This window comes from Daucus carota, chromosome 3 (assembly GCF_001625215.2).
Source record: "Daucus carota subsp. sativus chromosome 3, DH1 v3.0, whole genome shotgun sequence".
Lineage (NCBI taxonomy): Eukaryota > Viridiplantae > Streptophyta > Magnoliopsida > Apiales > Apiaceae > Daucus > Daucus carota.
The window spans coordinates 4,160,139-4,187,278 of NC_030383.2; the positions used below are offsets into that span (position 1 = coordinate 4,160,139).

At 38.1% G+C, this 27,140-nt stretch overlaps 2 protein-coding genes across 3 annotated transcripts; both read left to right on the forward strand.

Annotated features, from left to right (window-relative positions):
* The first annotated feature begins 1,470 nt into the window (after nucleotides 1-1,470).
* LOC108214431 (protein RRP6-like 1) lies at nucleotides 1,471-14,830 on the forward strand. The gene is made up of 14 exons (XM_017386424.2): nucleotides 1,471-2,199; nucleotides 3,605-3,760; nucleotides 3,994-4,152; nucleotides 4,311-4,394; nucleotides 5,674-5,753; nucleotides 5,844-5,894; nucleotides 6,347-6,455; nucleotides 6,762-6,844; nucleotides 6,985-7,030; nucleotides 8,370-8,457; nucleotides 8,568-8,737; nucleotides 13,257-13,604; nucleotides 13,698-13,808; nucleotides 14,028-14,830. The coding sequence occupies exons 1-14, from the start codon at nucleotides 1,618-1,620 to the stop codon at nucleotides 14,646-14,648; spliced, it is 2,688 nt and encodes an 895-aa protein (XP_017241913.1). The 5' UTR covers nucleotides 1,471-1,617; the 3' UTR covers nucleotides 14,649-14,830.
* A 2,132-nt stretch (nucleotides 14,831-16,962) lies between these two features.
* On the forward strand, nucleotides 16,963-27,064 carry LOC108214546 (probable inactive leucine-rich repeat receptor-like protein kinase At3g03770). 2 transcript variants are annotated; one of them, XM_017386607.2, is made up of 7 exons: nucleotides 16,963-17,202; nucleotides 23,991-25,334; nucleotides 25,520-25,653; nucleotides 25,717-25,957; nucleotides 26,091-26,296; nucleotides 26,378-26,515; nucleotides 26,619-27,064. In XM_017386607.2, the coding sequence occupies exons 2-7, from the start codon at nucleotides 23,999-24,001 to the stop codon at nucleotides 26,847-26,849; spliced, it is 2,286 nt and encodes a 761-aa protein (XP_017242096.2). In that variant the 5' UTR covers nucleotides 16,963-17,202; nucleotides 23,991-23,998; the 3' UTR covers nucleotides 26,850-27,064. The 2 variants fall into 2 exon arrangements, with proteins under 2 accessions (XP_017242096.2, XP_063946482.1); XM_064090412.1 differs by lacking the exon at nucleotides 16,963-17,202 and having other exon boundaries at nucleotides 17,220-25,334.
* Nucleotides 27,065-27,140: the final 76 nt, after the last annotated feature.

Consider the following 27,140-nt stretch of genomic DNA (forward strand, 5'->3'; position numbering starts at 1 on the left):
AGACATTTTTAAACAATTGAAACCAGATTTTGATAGGATTAATGGTAGATTTTAACCAATTATAAGTGATTTTGACCGTTAACTATTTTTTTCTCATTATTAACATACCAGTTGCAATCATTCCGAATTTTAAAATTTATTAGAATATTGAGTTATTTAATCAGAATCTTAAGTTATCTTTAAAAAAATTGATGGTCACCAGTCATGATCTCAACTCATGTTAAAAAATTGATGGTGTTCAATCTTGATATTAAACTATGCTTGAAATTTTGAAGGTATTAAAATGAGATTATCTTAAATCCATTAAGACCATCATAATGCACGAGATTTTAAAAGATTGTGTGTTTTTTTTTTTTTTTTTATAGTTTTTGTCAATTGGATTGTGGTTGAATTTTAAGAAATCTACATAAACTCTACAACAGTTTACCTCAAAAACTCTGTATTCCGCATAAAATTAAAATTAAATATAATTCATTAAAATTCATAAATTATTATCAGTCCATTAAAATACGGATATAATACGTCATCTAAATTTATTAAATTTAAGAGTGATATATGATTCAATTTGTATATGAAATTATATAACATGACTCGATAACTTAAAAAACATTATACTAAATTGATTTTGAATGTTCAGAACACATTATACACCAATAATTTATTGATATTATTATGACATATATAATTTATAAGATAGAATTATGCAAAGTCCATATTTTTGGTGAAGTACCGGAGTCATGATTCAAAACTGGATAAAATGTAATCTGTTGCAATTCTAAATTTCTTTTATAATATTTTTTTTTATAAATCCGACAACACGAAAGTTATGTTCCGCTACGTTATCAACATGCACAATAATTATATTTATAAATTGCACAACAATATATTCTATAATATAATTAATATGCATAACAATGACCTTAATTATTATTAACATCGAAAGATATCGATAATTAATTGATAATGATATTTAAAATTACGTATTAATAATATATTATATATATAATTTGATAATCAAAATTATTATTTATGATTAATTTAAAAAATTACGGCGAGTGTTCCAAAACTCCGACTTTAATATGAACCACTTAAAAATTAGCTATATAATCTATTATTCTATTATATAATACACACACATTTAAAATGTTCAAATCACACAAATTTTGTTTTGTTATATAATCCTTTTTGAAGCATATTATATCTTATAAATTTCTTTTTATATAATTATACAACACTACTATACTCTATAAAAATTATTTCATACACTTCATTTTATCTTCTAACTTAAATTTACTATGATATAATAATTTTTTTAGAGCATGATATAATATTTATTAAAAATTATTATATGATATTAAATATTTAACTTTCAACCGTTTTTTCCAGTAACAGCTTCCAACTAACTGACACGTTACTAGTAACATTTATTACTCACACCGGACACGTTTGTTTTAACACAAAATCTACATCCTTGACCACCGTATTCACTGCTTGTTATTTGTATCTATTTCTTGTATCTCTTCACTTTTACTCAAACCCTAACGTTATAAACCCTAAATCCCCAATTTCAATTCTCGCAATCTCTGCTTTTAATGCTAAATCGGCCACCAAACCCACATGGAGAAGAAGGTTACGAAGCCGTTCTCGTCTTCAATTGAAAATCTGTCAGGTTCTTCCAGAGATATCCCATCTGACAAAGATTTTCACCTTTTCAGCAATTCTGATGAGTTCAAATCGTCAATCAGTGAAATTGATGAGAAGTCACAGTCGATGATTGACTCTGTTGCGAGATCTTCAGCCCAATTGATGAAAAAGGAGAGTGATCATGGTGGTGATGAGGCTAATTGGCTGGAGAATGTGAATGATGAGATATTGGGTCAGCTTGATTGTTCGTTGGATGAGTATAATAAGATGAAACAGAGTGAGGGTGATGATGGGTTTCAATTGGTTTGTAAGAAGAAGAAGGGTGTGAGTGAGAATGTGAGTAAAGAAGTGGGGCAGAGCTCCGGGGGATTTGATGTGAAGGTGGGTTCGAAAGATAAGAAGAGTTTGGGTTCGAAGCCAAGAGTTCCTTTTCACATACCTAGTATACCAAAGCCACAGGATGAGTATAAGATAATTGTTAATAACTTTAATCAACCCTTTGAGCATGTTTGGCTGGAGAGGAGTGAAGACGGTACCAGGTTTATTCACCCATTGGTTAGTTTTCTTGGCGGTTTCGAAATTTATTCTGATTTGATCTGTAGTTGGAATTTTTTTTTGAAGGGGAATTTTGCGTTTTCTGACGATTCAGTGTATTTGTGATATTCTCGTGTGAAAAAATGTAGTTCTTTTGGTGAGTTTCATCGCAAAATAGGGAAATTGGTGTATATGGTACTATCAAACTTCTCTTGGTTTCAATTATTTTATCGAGGTTGATTTAACATCTTCAAGATTGTTCCCACTTGGACAATTGAATAAACCATTTAGCTTGGAATTAAAATATGTTGTTTGGCTGGTCAATAGAATAGAATGTTCCATTCTATAAGCCATCGATTCTCATCAAATGTTTGAATGTTTGATTTTGTTTCCATTTAAAATATGTGGTTATGCTATGTCCGATTCTGTACAAGTATGAAGCATCGCACATATACATACACAGTTGACTAATTGAGCATTTGTATGCTTACATACTTATATGAACTCTTATCACATGTATACGTGCATAATTGCATATATACAAGTGCATATATGGTCATAATTGAGTGCTTAAAAAACACACTTTTTGAGAATATACATGAATACAAGCACTTATTGGGGTTAATGCAACTGTGTGTAGATTCACATATATGGAGCTGTATATGATTGCATTTTTCAGCATATATACATTATACGCAGCAAATCTACAAGTTTATTTATGGTTGAATATACAACTGCATATACATGGTTGCATAGTGTGTATATTATAGCACAAACGCAGGCCAAACAAGGAAATAAAAGAGTGCATAACTGCATATATATGCAGTATGCACATATGTGGAATCACAGATGCACACATACATAAGATTACATCTAGGTGCATTTATGGTTCATACATGTGCTGTTTTACAAGGCTTACATGCATCTACATCTCTGTATGTATAAACTTGTGCGTATGCTTTCTCGAATGTGTATGCCCCTGACATGTATTCAGTATTCATATATATATATATATATATATATATATATGTATATGTATATATATGTATGTATTAAGTATACACCAAAGGTTTTTGTCTACTAATGTCTTAGTCAATTAGCTTAATGAACTAGACGAATGGGATGTCATTGATTTGACCCTTTCATTATGTCGTTCCTATTCTATTCTTTTACTTATTTTACTGTCGCCTCTATTCATTTCTGATTAAGTGAAACACAAGCTTATATTTTGTCCAAAGCTAGAGTAACTATGCATTTGATTCCAAGACTGTTTATTGTGTAACACACTTAGAATAATTAAAGGTTAAACTTTATGTTCTTCGTTTGAAAGTTTGCTTGAATGGTCGATTAACAAATAATATGCAATTTTCCAAGACATGGCAACGGTTAAGGAAATTATTTTGTCTAAACTTTTCTTTGATTACAGGAAAAATATTCTGCCTCTGACTTTCTTGATAAGAAAATCATTGATATCAAGCCAGCAAAACCTCTGCCAGTAGAGAGTTCTCCGTACAAGCTTGTGGAGGAAGTTAAAGATCTGAAGGAGTTAGCTGCAACGTTGAAGGGTGTCAATGAGTTTGCGGTAATATTAGCTTGATGTGATATAGCTATGTGATGTTCTGTTTTTTAATTTTGCCATAAGGTTGAAATTTTGTTGAGCTGCATGCGATGCATGCAACCACACTCTCGAAACTGCAAATCATTTGGTAATAATAACATACTCTAGATAGAATAACTTATCAGGAAAGAATATGAATATTAATGGCTGAACTTGCTCTGGTTGTATTATAAATTTAGTTTGTTGCTCTTGTATAGGTTGATTTGGAACATAATCAGTATCGATCTTTTCAAGGATTGACTTGCCTCATGCAAATATCTACTAGAACTGAGGATTTTGTTGTGGATACACTAAAGCTTCGAGTTCAAATCGGTCCGTATCTAAGAGAAATTTTCAAGGATCCTACTAAGAAAAAGGTAAATGTTTTACCTAACACCCCCCCCCCCCCCCCCCCCCCCCCCCCACCACCACCACCACCAAAAAAAAATCAAATCAAATCAAATCATGAACTTTTCGTTTATCTTACACAAATTCTGAACTGGTTTAAATTTACAAACTGATCACCCTTAATTAGGTCATGCATGGAGCAGATCGAGATATCGTATGGCTTCAAAGAGATTTTGGCATATATATCTGCAATTTGTTTGATACTGGACAGGTTTTCTTCTGAGTACTATCTTATAGCTGTGCAATTGTTGCTTTAGAGTACATTTATTATTTATATGTTCAGAACTCCTATGTTCAACTCAGTGCACAAGTCTCCCTGCAAATAGTGTCTAGGAAATCTGAGATGTACATTGCTTAAAATGATGCTCTTTCCATAACTGTATGAATCTGTAGTAACAGAAAACTCTGTGCTCTGAAACCCCTGAAATGCTATACATTAGATGTCACAAGGTATTGTAGATGCAGGTTCAAAATTTTAACTTAGCTGACCGCCTGACCCATTTCTAGCATGTTGGCCTGTCTTTAATTTAATATGCATTGAAAAGCTAACGTGGTTATAACTTGTCCATTCTGTTCTAGGTGCAAGTATTAACATTAGTGAAAAAAGTTTTTTTTTTTTTGGGGGGTGGGGGTAACGAGGCATATGGAGTGTTGTGTATTAATTGAGATTTACAATTACAGAATTATATTGCACTCACTAGCAAGTTTGTAAAGAATTTTAGTGAATGAAGTATAATATGTGCTTCTTAGTTTGGTGGGACTATTCTATTCCTGGATTTCTTCTGCAAGTTTACTTTGTGTACTGTATATAGGTTGCCTTCTTAGCAGTGAACTGGGATTTTCTTCTTAATATATCATGATATCTTATTTATTAGAAAAACAAGGTTTATTTACCACTTCCTGCACAGTTGAGTGTTTCCGTCTGGTATTAAACAGACTCCAACAAGGCCATTTAAGTTCACAGTATAGAAAATCTAGGGCTGGATAAGTGTGTTCTCTATGTTTTGTAATTGTCCGTTCTCATCATCTTTAAGGAACATGCAAGAAGGTTGCAAATATAATACGTTGAAACATTCGGTGTTATCTTTTTGGGGAAATTTATTGTATATGGTTTCACTTCTGTCATGTGCCTCGATTAGTCATTTCATTTGGTTGAGAAGCATATTGTGGCATTACTGGTCTTGTGAACTGGTAGCTCTTATTTGACTTCTCATCATTAGTAGTCATCAGAAATGAAAACAACAATTTGTGTTGACTATACTAAAAGGAAAGCATGAAACTGCAGCTTTCTGGATAAACTAATTTTGTAGAACTATTTACTTGCTTATTTATGTGTTGTGTTCCATTTGGCTGTTCTAATGTTCTTGTAAATTAAGAGCATATTATCTTCTGGTGCACTTGATATGCTTTACCAATAGTTATTCTGATATTCCGCAATAAAGTCTGATGTAGTAGCTTTAATGGTTGTATTCCCTTAATGAATTTTAAAGGCCTCAAAGGTATTAAAGTTGGAAAGAAACAGTCTGGAATATCTGCTGAATCACTTCTGTGGAGTACTAGCAAACAAAGAGTATGTTCTGTATCCACAGCTTTAAAACCAAGTCCGATGTCTTTTCTCTATCCTAAACAAGGTATGTACTGAGTAGCCTAAGTTTTGCAGATACCAGAATGCAGATTGGAGACTACGTCCTCTTACAAAGGAAATGTTGAGGTACATATCTGTACATGCTTAATCAGTCTTACCAAATCCGTTATAGAGGCATCTAGGAGCTATTGCTTTTTGCTCTTGTTGATGACTTATCATATTCTGTGAAATTCGAACATTTTTTTGCCAACATACTGGTAATTCATTTAAGATTGAGGTCAATACAACGAGGTTCAAATGCTGATGCTATCGTTCCTTTCTGTTATGCAAATAAGTAGATATTATTTGGCTAATATATAATAATATAGGATATTGGATACTTTATCATTTTTTATAATGCCATTAAGAATTTGAGAAGTTTTAGTTGATCCCAAGTCTAAAATTTTTTAGTCTTCATTTTGTATGACAAGATAAACGGGGTTCCTAAATAAAAAAGCTTGTTTTATTATTGCTACATGATATCTTTCTGATTCCCATTGTTTCTATTGGTCTTTTAATTTCCATTTTAATGTGTACAGATATGCTAGGGAAGACACCCACTATCTTTTGCATATCTATGATATGATGAGAGTGCGTTTGCTCTGTTCTGCTGGCGACTCTGATTTTTCTGATAGTGCCCTTTTAGAGGTAATATATCTTCATCTGTCCCGCATGCTCCTAATATTGGAGTAGCTATAAAAATGTCATGCTTAAACCGCTCTTTTAAATGTATCACTCCACAAGATTGGTCAGTGGCATGTTATTTATCTCTTTTGTAGATTTTAAACACATGTGTATTCTAGTACCATGGTAGCTTTTTCCACAATGTAATATTTTACTTGGGCTCTTTAGTCCTTGTTGGGTTGAAGGATATTATTGCTTTACATTCATAAACCATTGTTTGTGTAGCGTTTCTTGTCACACCATGCTCATCAACAATCACTGTTTCTTCAGGTATACCAGCGTAGTTATGACATATGCATGCAGCTTTACGAGAAAGATGTTATGACAGAAAGCTCTTTTCTATACATATATGGGTATAGTGCTTACCGATTTGATGCTTATTCTGGCTTATGGCTTTTAATTGCATGAATTTTCTAGTGGGGCATATTAACCATCATGTTTACCATTTGATATGTACTGTTATTTATGTATGCCTTTTCTGGTTTAAATTCAGGTTACAGGATGCGAATCTGAACGCTCAACAACTTGCAGTAGTTGCTGTACGTTAGTTCCAATATTTCATCTATGATCTATCTATTGCATTATTGTTCTTTAGCTTCCTACGATATTATTCTTCACTTCTTACAGTAACAAGAACATAGCAATACATTACACATATATACACTCGAACCAGTACACATATGTTCCTTGATCACTAAACTTTTGGGTCATTCTTCCACCCCCTTCTCCAATCATTGCACCTAAAGATCTTTCAATAACTATCACTAATTTGAAGATTCCTCTGGAGCTTAAACAATCATTGCAGAAGGTTGACTTTATTACAACCTATAATTTTTAGTAAAAACTATTATTTTAATACATATAATTAGAATTTTAAAACCATTACAACCTGTACTTTTTATTAATAGCCAACACACCTTTATTAGTGGCAGGTGGAACACAATGCCACAATGGTATCGGATTTTGGTTATCACTTATATATTTAAACTTATTATTAAAAAAATATTTTTGCTAATTTAATAGACTTCAAAACTACTGAATTATAGCATAATTTATAAAATCAATGAACCCTGTAAATACGAGTACTAAACTTTAGTTATCACTTGTTTATTTTTTATTTTTGATTATAAAAGTATAATATTACAAAATCCTTAACAGAATTCTAAAACTATTATGTTACATAATAGCATATATTTATACTATTATGAAAAATGAGAAACTCTTCTTGTTTTACCCCTTTATCTTATTAGCATCTGATTTGTATTGTTTTATTTATTTTAGCTTTTCACACACACACACACACACACACACACACACACATATATATTTATTAATTTTTTATTGATTAGAAGTTTGTTTGTTTGATTTAAGCACTTGTACTTGCTAAGTCGTATTTAACCTGCTAGTATATATAGAAGTTGTGTATAACAAGTTAAACCTGCAACTAGTATCAAATACCAGATGGAAGTGTTTTATCTGAAGTCTATACTGGTGTTCTTAATTTTCATATGCTCCATTGTAGATTACACTAACGTCTAAATCCTGATAAGTTGTATTGGACAAATGTACCTAATTATTTTGGTAAACCTATTTCATGCTTAACTCTAGCCATGGGTCTTCCGCCATGTGTATCAGCAGTATAGGCATATAGGTTTAGGCCCTTACGATGATGTTGCAATCTGTACCGGGACCGGAAAAAAGGTCAATTATGGTGAGACCATAACTAATTACAGTTAGGTGTATTTGCTGATGCATCTTCTGTCTCTTGAATTAATCAATTTTGTGTCGTAGGATTTTATGAGGATTGGCTATATTGTTGATTGTTACATCACCCTTATTGAGAAAATAATACATGTTACCTTCTCAATTCCATAATAGGGGCTTTGTGAATGGAGGGATATGGTTGGCCGTATTAAAGATGAAAGTACCGGTTATATATTGCCTAATAAAGCTCTTCTTGAAATTGGTATGTTGGCAGCTTATATAAACTTAATTTTTTTTATATTAATTTCTGCTGCTGTTATATTTTATGTGATTCATTGACTTTCGTTGTGTTTGTTATTAACTTTTGTACAGCTAAACAAATGCCTCTCACAACCAGTAGCTTACACCAATTGGTGAAATTAAAGCACCCGTATGTCGAAAGCCAGCTTGATTCTGTTGTTAGCATCATCCAGCACTGCGTTCAAAATGCCTCTGCTTATGAAGTTGTTGCTAAACAACTAAAGGAGGCATACACAGAGGCAGTAAGTTACAGATATAAGCAGGACTAAACCTCCATAGATCTTCCTAAACTTAACTTGCTGAATTGTCAAACTTGTTTGTTTACATGATGCTTAGACTTCTCCCGGAGAGAATTATGAAAATGATGATTGAACTGCATGAATATTGTTTTTCATTTGTTGTTAATACGCCATGGCGCGTGGTTACAAGAGTGCCAGGACACAATGGCATTCGCGATAAGGTATCAGTATGGTGTTATGGAGTTTATAATATAATAAGATACATGTGTGTGCGTGTGTTTTATAGAACTTCATAATTTCCATTTGAGGATCTCACACCTCCACACACACACACACACACTAATATTGTTGAACATCTTTATCACATAGTATCCAGCCATATAAAATAAGTCATTTGAAATGTTTGTATTATATTTTGTATGTATGATAAGTATCTAGTCTAATTATTAATGTCCAAAAATATAGTGATAGGTACAATTTTAATATGTTTTTAATTATTAATTATAAGATATGATAATAGATTATCTGAACATCCCTTCTTCCACTTGATATGAGAATATTGTCAATTATATATTACAGTTCCTAAGATAAAGGGTAAGTTACAAATTGGTGAGCTTACTTACCCAAAGTAGCACTTTACTCCTGTGGTTACAATATAGTAGAAAGACATTGCTATTTAATAAAGAAGTGGTGATCAGCCACTCTTTGAGAGGTGGAAGTAATCTAGCCACCAAATTGAGAAACTCGAGATTGAGCCAACAAGTGCTACTCTAGGTAAATTTCGGCCACCACTTCCCAGTGTACTCCAAATTTACACGGCTGGAACAAGAAGACAGTAGAAGAGATAAAATAAAAGAAAGAGCATAAAGAAAATATTGAGTCAGTGACAAGAAAAGAGAAGGATAAAGAGAAATCACAGGGAGAACTTGTAGGACAAGTCACTGACAGATTAATAGCTAATTAAAACTGAACTAGACTTGTTCTCTCCAATGGGATGGGTTAACATATCTAAATATATGAATTTAGGACTTGCACTATATAATCCATCCGTGATCTAACTTGCAGTGTCAGGAGTGTAAAACATGTTTGCACTTTTTACAGGAATTGGGAAAGCTCAATGAGCAAAAAGAAGGATACGAATTAGCTTCTTTACATATATTTGTTATTCTAAATAAATAGAAGTACAGGAAAATTCCTTATGAAAAATTATTGCACAATCTGTATGATTTACTCAATGTCTATTTTCAATCCACCGTGAAGAAGAAGAATGTTAAAATAGAAGTTATTAACTCTTTGTGAAGATTATATAAATGTTGTTGCTTGGTTTCTTAAATTCAGACTTGAGCAGCACATGTCAGAGTACCATTAAATATATGTTTCCTTCCCTGAAAAAAACACTATTTATGCACGAAGAAATTTTTTCATTAGTATATGTTTTAAGCCTATTTAGTAAATAATATATCACATTAGACGTGACTGACATTGCATGCGTGGTCTATTAACTGTCATATATGAAACTTATGTGTTCATCCTCTGTTTTTAATTATATTTTAATATATTTGTGTGCAAATATCACTGTAACTTTTGACATCCAAGGGGCCCAAAAAAGTGCCCAAGTTCAGCTTATTGTGAACTCTCAGTGCATACCTAATATGCTTACTATAAGCCGCTTAGGATATGTTGCAAGACCATGAAGAGAACAATAAACTTACAAGGTTTTATATTAACCATGACTGATGTAAATAATGTTTTGTATTATATAGTAACTTTCAAAAGCCTTAATATTTGAAATCTTTCTGTTTCATATTACCTGGTAGATCTGCCCCGCAGGATAGGTAGCCCAAAAACTTTACCATGTGAAGTAATTATGTTTCAGATTAAGTGGTCTAAACATATTTGAAGTAGGGGTGTGGCCAAACGGGTGCAGGATGTAGGGATATATAGTTCCATTAAGTTTATAATATAATTAACTTTTGCATTAGTATATAAAGCATGAATTCACTATAAAGATTAAGTATGCGTATGTATGTATATATACTCCTAAAAATCTGACATTTTATCATTTTTACACTTAGTAGTTATGCATATAAATAGTTTTTACAGTTTTTATCATTGTATGTCCATTCTTCTCTGTTGGAAAGGACTGGGTTACTCAGAATGAGGAGAAGAGAGATCTACATGAGGGAACTTAAAAAAAGTTTAAAAGTCTGGGTTCTTTGTTACGAGAGCCACATATTATTTGGGTAAATGCTCTAATACCCTAGGAAGCAGGGATTCTTCAGTTACCCACCGCACCGCGCACCCGGTTCTTGGGGGTTTGGTGATTGTTGGGGATTAATTAGTTAAGTTATTAGTTGATTACTTGATCCCTTTTTTGAAAGCCCAGTCACTATATTGCAAGAGGGACAAAAAATCCTTGAATACATAAAAAGATATCTCTTCAGGATAGTGATTTCCCCCCACTTGCAGACTACCAAAGAGAATTAAATTTGCTTAGTGATGTGCTACACAATTACCCTCCCTGTTTACTTCACATAATAAGAGATTTGAAAGCGGCATACTGGAATAACGTGTCAACTACCTTATAATGCAACAGTTGTTTAATTGTGTAATTATTGTATAAATTATTAAAGATAATGAACTATCTATCTATTTATACATTATATCTATTCTCTCTCTCTCTCTCTCTCTCTCTATATATATATATATATATATATATAGTCCTACTCCAATACAAACCAAATTAGCCTAAAAACTAAAAACCAGTTTTCTGGTCAGTTTTTTATCACTATTTTTAACTACAGAAATCACTAGTTTGTACATAACATATCACTAATTTATATATAGCATATCTCGCGAATATAAGTATATATATACACATATATGCAATGTATATGACCATCATCTTCACCCGAACCGTAATAATGGACCTCTTACGACCATTACCAGACGTTTCTATGACTTGCCACCATTGTCTATCATCACCAATAGTCACATACACTTTCCATAATAACTTACCAAAACCAACGACTACTTACCACCATTATATAACTTCTCTTGCGGCTTCCTACCGCCAAGAACCTTCCTACGACTGAAATTGATCATCTATAATCGATTACTAATAGTCTAGGTAAGTAGATTTTCTCAATTTTGATAATAAAAATCGCTGTTTATATACTGTATAAAAACTGTGATTAGTGCAGTGTAAATTAGTGATACCCGTGGTTATAAATAGTGGTAGGGAAACTGGTTTTTAGTTTGTATTTAAGAGTTGGTTTGTATTTGATCACTTGCCTATATATATATATATAATTTATTTAATATATGCCGAATCCTCCCGCACCTGAATCCTGATATGTTAGTTTTTGTGGAATTTCTGTATCCTTTTATTGCACACCGTCATGCCTGCACTCACACTTATGCTTCCTAGCTAATACCTCGTACAGTTTAGGATTTTGGCCTGATAGTATTCTAACTAGTTTGAGTGAAAGTTAATTCAGTGAGTATAAATTTCAAGTTCTATCACACACACACATCGCCCATGGGTCCACCACATAAATGTTACATATATATTTCTCGTGCATGGGCCCACCACTTATTTGTGACAAGCTTGTGATATATTCATTAATTTTACAACAATATGAATACAACAGTTTCATTTCTAATTAATCAATTCCCTATAATCAACTATAAATGCCAATTGTGTTCAATTTGTGATATAATGATTTCATGTCCGAAACAATATAAGCTTCAAGTATCTGCAGACACAAAGTTACTCTCATAGAGTCCAAATCTCTTTTTCAGTTAAGACCAATACGAGCTTGAACCTTCCTTTGTAACTCGTGGAATTTCTTTATAGTGGCCAGTTTCAATGCCTTGTTTTGTAGGAATCTTGAAAGTGCCTCTATATCATATATACCATCTATGTTCCATTTTTGATTAATAAATATTCCTTTGGTGTCGTTGATATGGCAAATGTTGTTTCCATTCCGTTTCTTTCTATTTCTTTTCTATATAAGGAAAACTAAAAATACATTCTTGTATCCATTCGGCAAATTAAGAATTCATTATTATAGTGGCTAGACTGTGTTGGGGCTGCTTACTTCATTTTTTAACTGTCTAGTGCACTTGGTGGGTAGTTCGGCACCTTATACTTCATGAACCCGATTAGTATTTTAAGCTATGGAAACTCTGTACAGATTAAGATTCCAAGAGTGGCTCTATATAATTGTATCCAATCCCATTTTAAATTATTTAATATGCCTTAGTTGTCATTGACATAACCGATGTCGTTTTTTGTCTGCCTTTTTCAAAATCTTTTCTATACACTGAAAGTTAGATACATTCTTCGGACCTATGCAGCAAATTTCGAAGTTAGTATGTCTAGTAGTTATAGGACTGCTGACTGCATTACTAGAACCTCCCTATTCAGTTGTGGGCAGTGTTGCAGCTTATACTTCATGTTTCTGATCAGTGACTCTAGTGCTCTGCTTTTTACTAATATTTACTTTTTAATGGACAGACTTCTGCTGGGAAATTGAACACTGCGGATGGATCTGAATTTTTGTCTCTGCCTGATGTTCCAGTAAGGCCCAAAGGAAGAATTGGAGCAACACTTGTCAGTGCAAGTTATTCATCAAGTAGAAATATGTTTAAAAACCTATCATCTCCTGTGCAACTCACGGAAAGGCATTTGGACCCACAAAACAGTAATGAGGCAATTAATGGGCAGCAGGAGGGGCATTCTGTTAGTGCTGGCTGTTGTGGGGATGAACAAACCGACAAAGAAAGCCATGTACCTGGACTCCCGAAAGAGAGCCCTAAAACTTCTGAACAGCTTATACCAGGAAACATGAAGTTCCTGTATCCAGTATGCTGTTGTATTATTGCATGGTCTTCATCTTATCAATGTTTTGTTCAAAGGAGGTACCTTCTCTAAATATAGTTTTTTTTCCTGATGTAGGCTTCTGGAGCTGAAGAATTAACTGTTCAAGTGCTAAGAAAACCTACTGGTGCTTTTGGGGCCTTGCCAGGGAATTCAGCTGCCAAAAGGAAATTTGATTTGGAAAAAATAGTAAGTCATTGTCATATTAGTTTCTTTACAAACATTTCTCCGGCTCTGATTTCTTATGGAAGAGGTCAAATTTGCAAAACATGGTTGGAGAAATTTGTCTCCCTACCTTTTATTATCTTGTGTTTTTCTCTGTGAACCTTGTTGGCTGCAGAAGTTTCGAATTAGAGTTTCATTTGTTATAGGCACACTGAACGCATTTTTCACAACTTATTCATATAGGTAAAGGGAGAGGTCAAGTTAAGGCAAAATAAATCAACTGTGAACCTTCCTTTTCGTTCATTCTCAGGCAGGGGTAACGGGCTGCAGCCGGCCATACCTGCTAAGCCCCTAGAGGTCTCATGTCATAAAGCACCTGATACTGTAGTAGCTACTGATTCTCGTCTGCAAAATACTATATTGTTGAATGAAAAATTAGGTGATGAACAAGTACACGAGGACCCTATGCCAGAGCAGAAAATAAGCAACATATCTGCATCTTTTTTTGATGTGGACGATGGAGATGAGACAGTGTCACTATCTGATCTATCTTCCAGTTTCAGAAAGTGCTTCCAGTCAACACATAGAGAAAGAAAAGCTCCACAAGTTTGGAAAACCCATGAACCACTACACCAGTTTAAACCTTTTGATTATGAAGCAGCGACGAAACAGGCTGTATATGAAGATAGTAAGAGGAGAAAAAGCAAAGACGACAGTGAGAACCGGAATAAGCATGCGGAGAATATGAAAAAGAAGTCAATTATAGGTCATTCTGAGGGAGGTGAGGAGAGTGGAGGTTTTCAGCTGGGCAGGAGGCGGCAGGCATTTCCCGCAACTGGGAATCGTAGTGCAACTTTTCATTAGTCTCTAGATGTTAGTAATGTAAATTGTTTCATTGCTTCTGGATAGAGTAGAAATACTGTATTACAGATGTACTTGTCAAAAACAGAGCGAAAAAATCAATCAGATTAAAATCTGGTGGAACTAGTATTCACAATTTCTCTGATACAGTATTTATGTCATTCATTGGACTCTTTGAGGTTGTATCTCTGATATAGTGGAACTGTGAAGAAAGACTAGCTTTGAGCAGGAAAGTAATGTGAATTGTGGCTGTCATGGCTGGGCTTAGAAAGCCAGTTTCATAATCAACTTCTAAGTTAATTTTTGACATATAGGTTGATACACGAGGAGTTGAATAATTTTAATCTTTTTTCACCAACTATTTTGATTTTCGAAATTTAACTTTGTAAAAATGTGGATGATCACTTTAAAAGATTTTTTTTTTATATTATTAGTTTTATATCTAAAAAGTTACTGATTATGAATGGATTTATTCAAATTGATAAACTATAATTATTTGATTTTTATGATAAGTTTCTTGATTACAATTACAAATAATAAGTACTTTTAGATTGTTGCAGCATTCTTTTGCGTGAATGGTGAATTACTGGGATAACCGGTCAGAACTTCTGTGAACCACAAGTTGTGTGCACTGGTGTCTGGTCACTGGTGTACTGCCTGATTGTTTAATATTTTATATCTAATAGCTAAATACTTGATGTCAAAATAACATTTTTATATTTATATTTCTTTTTACCATTGTATTTAAATACAAAATATAGCATCCTTGTTAATTTAATTTCATAGTTACGTTTCCAAGAGAAAGTCCAATCATTTTCTTAAATAAGCTCATAAACTTAGAAACATATAAAATACTCCCTCCGTCCCACCCATTTCTTTACACTTTCCTTTTTGGGTGTCCCATCTAATTCTTTACATTTCAAAACTTACCAAAAATAGTCAATGGGTCCCACCACTTCTTCACTTTTCTTTCCTTTTCACACTACTTTTACTCCACTATCTTCTTTTTATACATTAAAAATCAATGGGTCCCATCACTTTACCCACTTTTCTTCCTCTTTTCCACTACTTTATACATATTACTTAACCTCCGTGCCCAACCCATTTGATAAGAAATGGGTGGGACGGAGGGAGTAGTGTTTACTATATTACTGGCACCTCTTCAAAATTATTAGGCATCACTACAAACTCAAGACAAATAATTATGTCGACTATACAAAAAATGCAATAGTGGAGAAAATGCTTTCCACATTAGGCTCCAATAATTTTTGGCATCTCTTCTTTTTTGCGTTGGTTTGTTTGGGTACATAAATTAAGTCCTTGTCCGGGACTTATTTTTTTAAAAAATGTATATTTTTATAAATTTTTTGGATATAAATATTAAGTAGATGTCTAATATTAATTATGTATAAAAATTAATATTTATTTTGTCCAAATATAGACCCTTACTTTTAAAAATTAAGTTTAGCCAAAAGGGCCACACATGTCACATGTTGCCACAAGCCAGGGTCACCTTCGGACCAGCCCACTTTTATCACATGATTAATAAGAATTTTTTTTTCCATTTTTTCTTTCTTATATATCAATTTAAAGTTCAATGGTTGATATTTTTGTAAGAAATGCCAGGTGTGTATTTTTGATTTATTAATGAAAATATCATGTCACATTAAGTCCCTCTTTCTCGGTTGTTTCATTTCCGAAATAGTAAATAATTTTTATGTTATAAAAAATTATTATGCTTACTATCTTTATCCATTTTTTCTGATTTATTAACTAAAATTTCCATACCATTATATATATTTACAGCAGATATTATGTCTAATCTGATACTCCCTCCGGCCTAATTTATTTGCTTGTTTGACCTTTTGCGGTCACAAAATTTTGACTGGTAATTAATAATTATTTTTACATAATCTTGAATATTGGAAAAATACATTTTAAAATAGAATAGATGTAGATTCTAGTGATATATTTTTGGTTATTATTTTATATATGTAAATTTCAATCAAAATTTGGTCAATTTGACAAAATAAATAAATAAAAAAGACCGATAAATTGGGACAGAAGAAGTATAAAAAGTTGGATCGGAAGGGAAAAAAGAAGACGAGGATACGCCATACGCGGCATATGGAAGAAAGGTGCCTGTGCGGTCCAGTCCACTACTCCACTGGCATGCGCTCCAGCCCAAAAAGGCAAGTCGACTCTACGGACTACGGCCTAGTAAACTTTTCCAATTTTAAATATTTCGATACTATAAATCCCATTAATAATGATCTAACAATAATTGAATTACCTAACTATATATTCCCTCTTGGTTGCCTTGCATTTAACCAAATGTAAAACATTCTACGAGAATTGTAGCACCACAGAAACTCCAGCATGCAAAGTGCCAAAACTAGAAACGAGAGCATGTTATAACAGGCTCACATGCTCACTGCTTCAGGAGCAAAGCATAGCTCACAAGTCCAATTCATGGCTGCTGATGCTCCTCCTGCCGGCTCCTGCTATCTTTTCGCGACGAATCCGTGTCGCTGACGTGTCTTTCTGCCTGCCAGAGGTAAGCTCTCCAACCTGTTGATGCATGTTGTTATAGCCAAATTTGGCTAGGTCCTTGTTGGGCCGGATATGTACTTAGTAACACATGAATTGGGCTAAGAGTCCTATATGAGGTATCGGGACGCGTCCTCCGAGTTACAAAGGAATGACGCGACCGACCCTTGAAGAGACTAGTCTGAACGAAAGGGCGCAGCCCTCCGTGACGTGACTGATCCGCCGATGTTGCGTATCTTAATGAAGAGGACGCGTCCTCCGCATCGGAAGGAGGGATGCGTCCTCCAGGTCACACGTGTCCCATGAAGAGGACGCGTCCTCCTGCTTATAAAGGGAGGATGCGATCGACCCTTGGTGTTGCGTGAAGAGGAGGCGTCCTCCTGCTTATAAAGGGAGGATGCGACCGACCATTGGTGTTGCGTGAAGAGGACGCGTCCTCCGAGTCACAAGGAGGGACGCCTTACTTGAGAGTGTTGATGGAGAGACGCGACCGACCTCCGTCCACCCACGTCGTGTAATCTATGGAGGAGGGCGCGCCCTCTTCGGAGGTGACCGAGGGGGCGCGTCCCTTGTAAGAAGTTGACCATGAGATGAAGACCAAGGGCGTGCCTTTAACGGGGTGTCCTCGCCTACCCGGGGGCGCGACCTCATGTTAAAGAAGGACCTGTCTGATGTGTTGTTGGAGTGGTCGATGGGACGAGACGGCGAAGGCAAGGGCGCGCCCTCAGGGGTCGCTCCCACATGTAAACATATATTGTGAGAAGGCTCTTCCTATGGGAGAGCGTACATTCGCTGAGACAACCCTTCCGAGGGAGACGAAGACCGCCCCTCCGGGGATAGGAAGACCTACCCCTCCGGGGGATATGACGACCCCTCCGGGGGATACGACGACTCTTCCGAGGTGTTGTAGCCGTTTTTGTACACCATGTAGAGGGGAGGACGCGCCCTCCTCCGGACATAACCCGGGGAGTGCGGTCTCTTGTCCAGTAAACAGGGATGAAGACGGGAATTGGGAAGGACACGTCCTCCCTATCAGGGCGCGTCCTTTGACTCAAACGAGGCATAGTTATGAAATACATGATGAGAGAGAGAGGATGAGTGAGTCTCCGTGACGACCCTTCCGAGGGATATGAAGACTAGTTACCAAGCTCATTTGGTAGTTACCAAGCTCATTTGGTAGTTATCAGGCTCATCTGATAGTTCCCGGGCTCATCCGGGCATGATCTACAATCCTCAATCCTGCTATCTGCCGAGTTAACCCTCGTGTGGGGGCTTGAGGTGATCATGGCTCTTGAAGGCCCTCCGGGGTAACACGAAGGCCGATCATATGTCTGGATCCTGTATTCTGGTGAGTTAGCCCTCATCGGGGGATTGAGACGATCGTGTAATTCGGCTCCTTGTCTACCTTGTTTGAAGATGAAGACCTCACCGAGAGGTGAGGACGTGTCCCTGCACCTCGAGGGGTTAGTCATGGCTCCCCCAGATAACTTCTCCATAAGAGTCGTGGTAGATGCTATCTCTCGTACTGGAGATATCGTTGAATCCGTGATCTATTTGGATTAGGAGTCTGAGGTAGTCATACTCAAGACTAATTCTAACAGGAGTAGGATTCTCCAAGATGGGCCTTCGGCCTATCTCCGACCTTATCGCCAAGAGGCCTAGTCCTGATCAAACTAGGACTCCTGGTTCCATAGAACTACGTACGGCTTGATCCCCTATAAATATAGGGGTACGTAGGCACATTGGGGGATCATGAGTTGAGAGCACGTGAGACCAACTCAAAACCCTAATCTCAGCCACCCCCTAAAACAAATAACCACCACTCTCCGGCGACCAAAACCACCGTCACGGATCTTGATTCCGGCCGTGAACCTCATCTTTGTTGATTACCAAATTCCTCTATCAACAAATTGGCGCTAGAAGGAGGGGCTATTCAAGATCTTCATCTTAGGAGGAAGAGATGTCACATGACGGAGATTCGCACGTAGAGGCGGAGCATTTTCCGGGAGGGCGATGGCTAGAACACAAGAGAAGAGGAGACCTTCATCTACTTCTCCAGAAAAGGACGATATCTCCATCGGGAGTTTGAAGGAGGACGATCATCAACGAAATTCTAGGAGGTAACCTAATATGCGAACAAGGTATTCTGGACCGGGGAGTCAGCGAAGGATGCGATTTTCGGAGACCTAACACCTACGAAGAGAGTACACCTCCCCCGGACAGAGTACACCTCCCCCGGACAAGGTATACCTCCCCCGGACAGAGTACACCTCCCCCCGGACAGGGTACACCTCCAAATGATGTGGTGCTCGACTACCACCGTGAGGAATGAATTCCCTGACATCTCCGAAGAAGGCGCACCTCCGGGTAAGATTCTCACAATGCTTTCGCATGTTATTGCTAACAAGTCTGTTGTGGTTTGAGTCTTTACGAGAAGGAGATCGCCTCCCTGGAAGCCTCAACGGTTTTCTGAAGGGGCGCGCCCTCCCCAGAGCAAGTAATTTGAGGTTCACGAGAGGCACGTGTTGAAGACCTGACCGCAGATAATGATATGAAAGGGAAAGTTACGAGCGGAGAGTTATTCAAATGGAGCGAAGCTTGAAAAGTTTCAAAGAGCGCGCCTCCCCCTAACAGGGCGCGCCTCCAGGTAAACTCTACTCTAAACCTCCTCGTTACTGCATTCTCTAGAAGTATGGCACGTTGAAAACTACAGGTAACGTGGTGTTCGACCACCACCATGAGGGATGCACCTTTTAACATTTTCGAAGAAGTCGCGCCTTCCCTTGCCAGGGCGCGCCTCTAGGGAAAGTTACGGGGGGCGAGCTATTCAGATGGAACCTAGCTCGAAAAGTCGTAAGGGTGCGCGCCTTCCCCTGACCGGGCGCGCCCTCAGGTAAATACTAAACTCCCTCAATATTTGGTTCCCTAAGACTACTACATGTATAAATTCACAGGTAATATGGTGTTACCTTTATGAGGAATACACCTCTTCTCCGTGAGGAGTAGTCGCACTTTCCTCCAACAAGACGCGCCCTCCTAAAGGGGTACGCCATATCCAACCAGTATTCTATCAAAGAACGAATTGCACGCCTCCCTCTGAAAGGGCGCGCCCTCTGGTATGTCTGATGCATTAATTGCTTCATATGATATTTTGTGAAGACAAACATACTCAGGAAGGAGCTCACTAGTCTTGAAGAGGTCACGTCCCTCCCTAGGGAGCGCCCTCTCGGAAGTACTCATCACTTGAGGAAGCGCATGAGGGCGCGCCCCCAGGATAATAAGGTTGAGAAGGGAGATGCTTCAAAGACGCGCCTCCTCCTAGTTGGACGCACCCCGAGTTCCAAAGTCATGTTTCCAGGGTTGATAATTTGGGAGGACGCGCCTTCCCCTAACAGGGCACGTCATGAGGTAACACTGACCATCAGTATTAAGTCATATACATGATAAAGCGCAGGGCAAGTCCAACATGCTAAAGGAGCTGTCCATCTTGATGAGGGCGCGCCCTCCGTTCTACAGGAACGTAGCATGATACCTGCGAGGTCTTTGATCATGATACACTTAAGGCCTTTCAGAGGTTACCTAATTATCCATGATACGCTCTGGATACTAGCGCATCCATGATACGCTCTGGATGTCATCCACGATCTACTCTGGATGCTATAATTATTTACATATCCATGATACGCTCTGGATACTGTAGTTGCGCATCCATGATACACTCTGGATCTTACATATCCATGATATGCTCTGGATAACATTTTATACTATTAATTCCCCATTGAGCTATGAGCTCTGGGACCTGTGCGATGCACCGGAGTTATGTAAACCACGATAAGATTCGTGATGCCCCATATGGGAAGATGTATGGACTGGGGAGTGGTCCTCTTGATTTTCTTAAGCAAGTGATTCACGCGTGAAAAAGTAAGGTTGCGCCAAAGGCCGCGCCCTCTACTTAATCCTTGGAAAAGATCAAAAGAGCCCATATTACAAGTAAGGCTGCGCCCTCTGCTTATATAGTCCTTGAAAGAAAAGAAATATTGCAAGGCAGTGCCATCAGCCGCGCCCTCTGCTTAGGCAATTCTTTAAAAAGATAAAAAAAGGGGTCATGTTATAACAAGGTGGCGCCATTCCGTAAGTCGCGCCTTATACTATTCCTAGGTACCATGGACACAGTAAGGCTGAAAAATAGCCATAAACCTTCGCACAGCGAAGGCGCGCCCTTCTTTTGTTGAAGTTCATTAGCGCGAATGTTATGGTTAAATGTGCCCTTTGGAAGGAATAAGCGAAGATGCGCCACTGTCAACGACAGATAGGCCGCGCCCCCTGTTTCCTTTTATCTACACAAAGGTTCCTCATTACTTATGAACACATCATAAAGATGCGCTAGCCTCATGCTTATCCACTTTGCAAAATGAGCAAAGACATCGACATTGTATACATGCAAGGCTTGTGCACAACCTACATCTTGGAATATCGAGGAATAGAAGTGGCTTACGTCGCGCCTCTATGCACGGACGCGCTCTCGGAAGAGGATGTGTGGTATGGAGTAAAAATTTCCCTGATATCTCCAATATCAAGAAAACTTGGGGAGTACTTGTTATAGCCAAATTTGGCTAGGTCCTTGTTGGGCCGGATATGTACTTAGTAACACATGAATTGGGCTAAGAGTCCTATATGAGGTATCGGGACGCGTCCTCCGAGTTACAAAGGAATGACGCGACCGACCCTTGAAGAGACTAGTCTGAACGAAAGGGCGCAGCCCTCCGTGACGTGACTGATCCGCCGATGTTGCGTATCTTAATGAAGAGGACGCGTCCTCCGCATCGGAAGGAGGGATGCGTCCTCCAGGTCACACGTGTCCCATGAAGAGGACGCGTCCTCCTGCTTATAAAGGGAGGATGCGATCGACCCTTGGTGTTGCGTGAAGAGGAGGCGTCCTCCTGCTTATAAAGGGAGGATGCGACCGACCATTGGTGTTGCGTGAAGAGGACGCGTCCTCCGAGTCACAAGGAGGGACGCCTTACTTGAGAGTGTTGATGGAGAGACGCGACCGACCTCCGTCCACCCACGTCGTGTAATCTATGGAGGAGGGCGCGCCCTCTTCGGAGGTGACCGAGGGGGCGCGTCCCTTGTAAGAAGTTGACCATGAGATGAAGACCAAGGGCGTGCCTTTAACGGGGTGTCCTCGCCTACCCGGGGGCGCGACCTCATGTTAAAGAAGGACCTGTCTGATGTGTTGTTGGAGTGGTCGATGGGACGAGACGGCGAAGGCAAGGGCGCGCCCTCAGGGGTCGCTCCCACATGTAAACATATATTGTGAGAAGGCTCTTCCTATGGGAGAGCGTACATTCGCTGAGACAACCCTTCCGAGGGAGACGAAGACCGCCCCTCCGGGGATAGGAAGACCTACCCCTCCGGGGGATATGACGACCCCTCCGGGGGATACGACGACTCTTCCGAGGTGTTGTAGCCGTTTTTGTACACCATGTAGAGGGGAGGACGCGCCCTCCTCCGGACATAACCCGGGGAGTGCGGTCTCTTGTCCAGTAAACAGGGATGAAGACGGGAATTGGGAAGGACACGTCCTCCCTATCAGGGCGCGTCCTTTGACTCAAACGAGGCATAGTTATGAAATACATGATGAGAGAGAGAGGATGAGTGAGTCTCCGTGACGACCCTTCCGAGGGATATGAAGACTAGTTACCAAGCTCATTTGGTAGTTACCAAGCTCATTTGGTAGTTATCAGGCTCATCTGATAGTTCCCGGGCTCATCCGGGCATGATCTACAATCCTCAATCCTGCTATCTGCCGAGTTAACCCTCGTGTGGGGGCTTGAGGTGATCATGGCTCTTGAAGGCCCTCCGGGGTAACACGAAGGCCGATCATATGTCTGGATCCTGTATTCTGGTGAGTTAGCCCTCATCGGGGGATTGAGACGATCGTGTAATTCGGCTCCTTGTCTACCTTGTTTGAAGATGAAGACCTCACCGAGAGGTGAGGACGTGTCCCTGCACCTCGAGGGGTTAGTCATGGCTCCCCCAGATAACTTCTCCATAAGAGTCGTGGTAGATGCTATCTCTCGTACTGGAGATATCGTTGAATCCGTGATCTATTTGGATTAGGAGTCTGAGGTAGTCATACTCAAGACTAATTCTAACAGGAGTAGGATTCTCCAAGATGGGCCTTCGGCCTATCTCCGACCTTATCGCCAAGAGGCCTAGTCCTGATCAAACTAGGACTCCTGGTTCCATAGAACTACGTACGGCTTGATCCCCTATAAATATAGGGGTACGTAGGCACATTGGGGGATCATGAGTTGAGAGCACGTGAGACCAACTCAAAACCCTAATCTCAGCCACCCCCTAAAACAAATAACCACCACTCTCCGGCGACCAAAACCACCGTCACGGATCTTGATTCCGGCCGTGAACCTCATCTTTGTTGATTACCAAATTCCTCTATCAACACATGTCATACAGTAGATGCTATATTTTGCCAAATTATGACAATGTTTCTGTTGAAATATATTATAAGATCCATTTGACATTCTTTTAACGCCTTAAGGTTTTAGAGGACCGGTTTCCAACATGGTATCAGAGTTCTGGTTTGGAGTGAGTGGGAATGTTGAAATATATTACAAGATCGATTTGAGACGTTCATCTAACACCTTAACTTTCTAGATGGACCGGTTCTCAACAGTTTTTTAATTGCATTATGCCAAAACCGCAATTAGTAGTACTTCAACTCTTCAAGCACTGAAACTAAATTATTTTGTTCAATTCCCAACATTGCAGTTTATGCCATGGCTGCAACTTTTAGTCATGCAAGACTTCTGCTTCTCCTTGTGTTTACAAGCTCAGTCTGCTACTCAGAATTAACATCACCGCAAGCCCAAACTCTTCGTATAATTCAGAGCCTTCTAAGTTATCCAAGTGTACTAAGAAGCTGGAACGACGACACAGATTTTTGCAATACTGAACCCACTTCATCAGTCACTGTTGTATGCTATGAAGATAGCATCACACAGCTGCACATTATTGGGGAAAGGGGTGCTCCTCCATTGCCTCGGAACTTTTCTACAGAATCCTTTTTTGCTACACTTGTTAGGCTTCCTAGCTTAAAGGTCCTCACTCTGGTTTCCATTGGCTTACGAGGTCAGTTGCCTGGCACAATTGCACAACTAGAGATGCTTGAAATATTAAATATTAGTTCAAATTTCTTCCGTGGAGCGATTCCTGGAGAGCTTTCAAATTTAAGAAACCTTCAAACACTTATACTTGATAAAAATATGTTTCACAGTAGGCTTCCAAATGAGCTCGGCTTGTTGTCCCTTTTGGCTGTTTTAAGTGTGAGGAGAAATAGGCTTAATTCATCTCTTCCAGACTCTTTAGGTCATTTAGAAAACCTTAGAGTTCTTGATTTGTCTCATAACAAGTTAATTGGTGAAGTGCCTGATATAAGCCTCTTGAGGCACTTGCAATTCCTTGATTTGGAAGATAATCTTCTTGGACCTCAGTTTCCGAAAATTGAAAGCAAAAACTTAGTTACCCTTATACTAAAGAAGAACAAGTTTCACTCTGGCATTCCAGAAAAGGTGCATTCCTTCAATCATCTTCAGCGGCTAGATATAGCGTTCAACAGATTTGTTGGACCATTTCCGTCTTCTTTGCTCTCTCTGCCATCGATCACTTATCTCAATATTAAAGGAAATAAGTTCACTGGAATGCTTTCAGAAAACATGTCTTGCAGTCCTCAACTTCAACTGGTGGATTTATCTGGAAATTTTTTGACCGGAAGATTGCCTAGCTGTCTTCATTATGACCCCCGAGTCAGGGTTGTGTCTTATGCTAGAAATTGTTTAGTTGGTGAGGATAAAAGCCAGCATCCAGTGTCCTTTTGTCGAAATGAAGCTCTGGCTGTAGGAATAATACCACATCGTAACAAGTCAAAACAAGCATCCATTCATGTACTTGCCATAAGCATATCTGCAGGGATTGTTGGAGTAATTGTACTGGTTGCTGTAGTCTTCTTGACGATGAGAAGATTACATACAAAAAGGATGGTAAAATCAACTCAGACAAGATTACCACGAGAGAATGTATCAACAGGCTACACCTTAAAAATGCTTCAAGATGCAAGTAAGCTCCTAACGTGTACTGATACTTTCATTGATTGTTACTACAAATAATGTTGCTAACCAGTAACTTAAAGCCATTCTATGAATTTAATAGCAGTTTCTTCCTTTTGGAAATAGAACTCCTTGTCAGTTACAGAGACATAACTTTGAAAGAGAAGATTAATGTTTAACCGGTCATTCTTACAGGGAGCATAACTCAAGCCATGAAGCTAGGAGCACTTGGTGCTCCAGCTTACCGAGCCTTTTCACTGAAAGACATTGAGGATGCAACTAATAATTTTGATACATCAACTTTTGTCGATGAAGGATCTTACAGTCAGGTAATAGTGCATTTACACTATCCTTGTTCTATGAAGTATGAATAACTTTCTTTATGATTGCAGATGTATATAGGGAAGCTGAAGGATGGTTCCCAGATTGCTATTAGGTGCCTTAATATAAAAAAAGCCCACAAGAATCATAGCTTTATGAACCATATAGAAATTATCTCAAAACTAAGGCATCAACATTTGATCAGTGCTCTGGGGCACTGCTTTGATTATTGCTTGGATGACTCGAGTCTCAGCAGAATATTTCTTGTATTCGAATATGAGCAAAATGGGACGCTAAGAGACTGGATATCTGGTACCTAGTTGTGCTATATATTACAGAATTATTAGCCTCTGGGTGGAGCATAGAACGATCACCCTCTGTCTTTGGTCTACTATGAAGTTTAAGCAGTTATATTGTCGATTTGAGTTTAAGTTATTTTTTGCAGAGAGGAAGTATAAGAAAATCTTAGCTTGGTCCCAACGGGTAGCAGCTGCTGTCGGGATTGCTAAGGGCATCCAATTTCTTCACACAGGGATTGTTCCAGGCTCATCTGCACTAAAATTGAAAACAACAGATATTCTACTGGACCTCAACTTTGTAGCGAAGATCAGCAGCCACAATCTGCCTTTGTTAACAGAATATACAGGGAAGGTAAAAATATATATTATATATGCTATTTTGGTCCTATTTTTAAATATGTATCAAGTTAATACTTAAATCAACATGTAACAGGCTGGTAGTCAGTTTCCTTCTACTGGATCCAGAGACCCAGAGAAATGTGATATTTATGACCTTGGAGTCATAATACTAGAGATCATGGTGGGGAAACATACCGATGACCACGATGAAGTATATAATGCAAGACTTCAGGTAAAGAGCATTCCCATTAGTAGATAACACTAAGTTTGTAGGCTTAGAGGAAAATAAAAACTTCTGAGTTTGATTCATATCAATCATATGTGACTCTATGCAGTTAGAAGCAAGCACGGTATCTGATCCTGCAGCTCGGAAGAGCATAGTGGATCCAAAAATTCAAGATTCATATTCCGATGAATCTTTAAAGACAGTAATGCAGATATGCAGTAGGTGCTTACTGGAGGATCCGGATAACAGACCTTCCATCGAGGATGTGCTGTGGAGTCTACAGTTTGCAGCTCAAGTTCAGGACTTCCCTGAGAGCACTGAAGGATCCCCAACCTCTTAAACTCCACCTCCACACAGATAAACAACTGTTTACTAGTTGCAATTTCTACTGCATATGGTAGAAACTTCATACCATATAGGCAAAATTTTATAAGGCGCTTCTCACTTGGATTAACAAGTTAAGAACCCTATAACTGCATCTTGCGCCTACCTGTTTGAATCTATCTTGTAAGTTACACATAACATGTTTTACTTAAGCTTTTTCTTTATGGCTAATCTCCCGAATCTCTCATCTCTGTCTTGCCACAAGGGAAAGAGTCTCACACTTTCCATAACGGTAACTTGAACAACC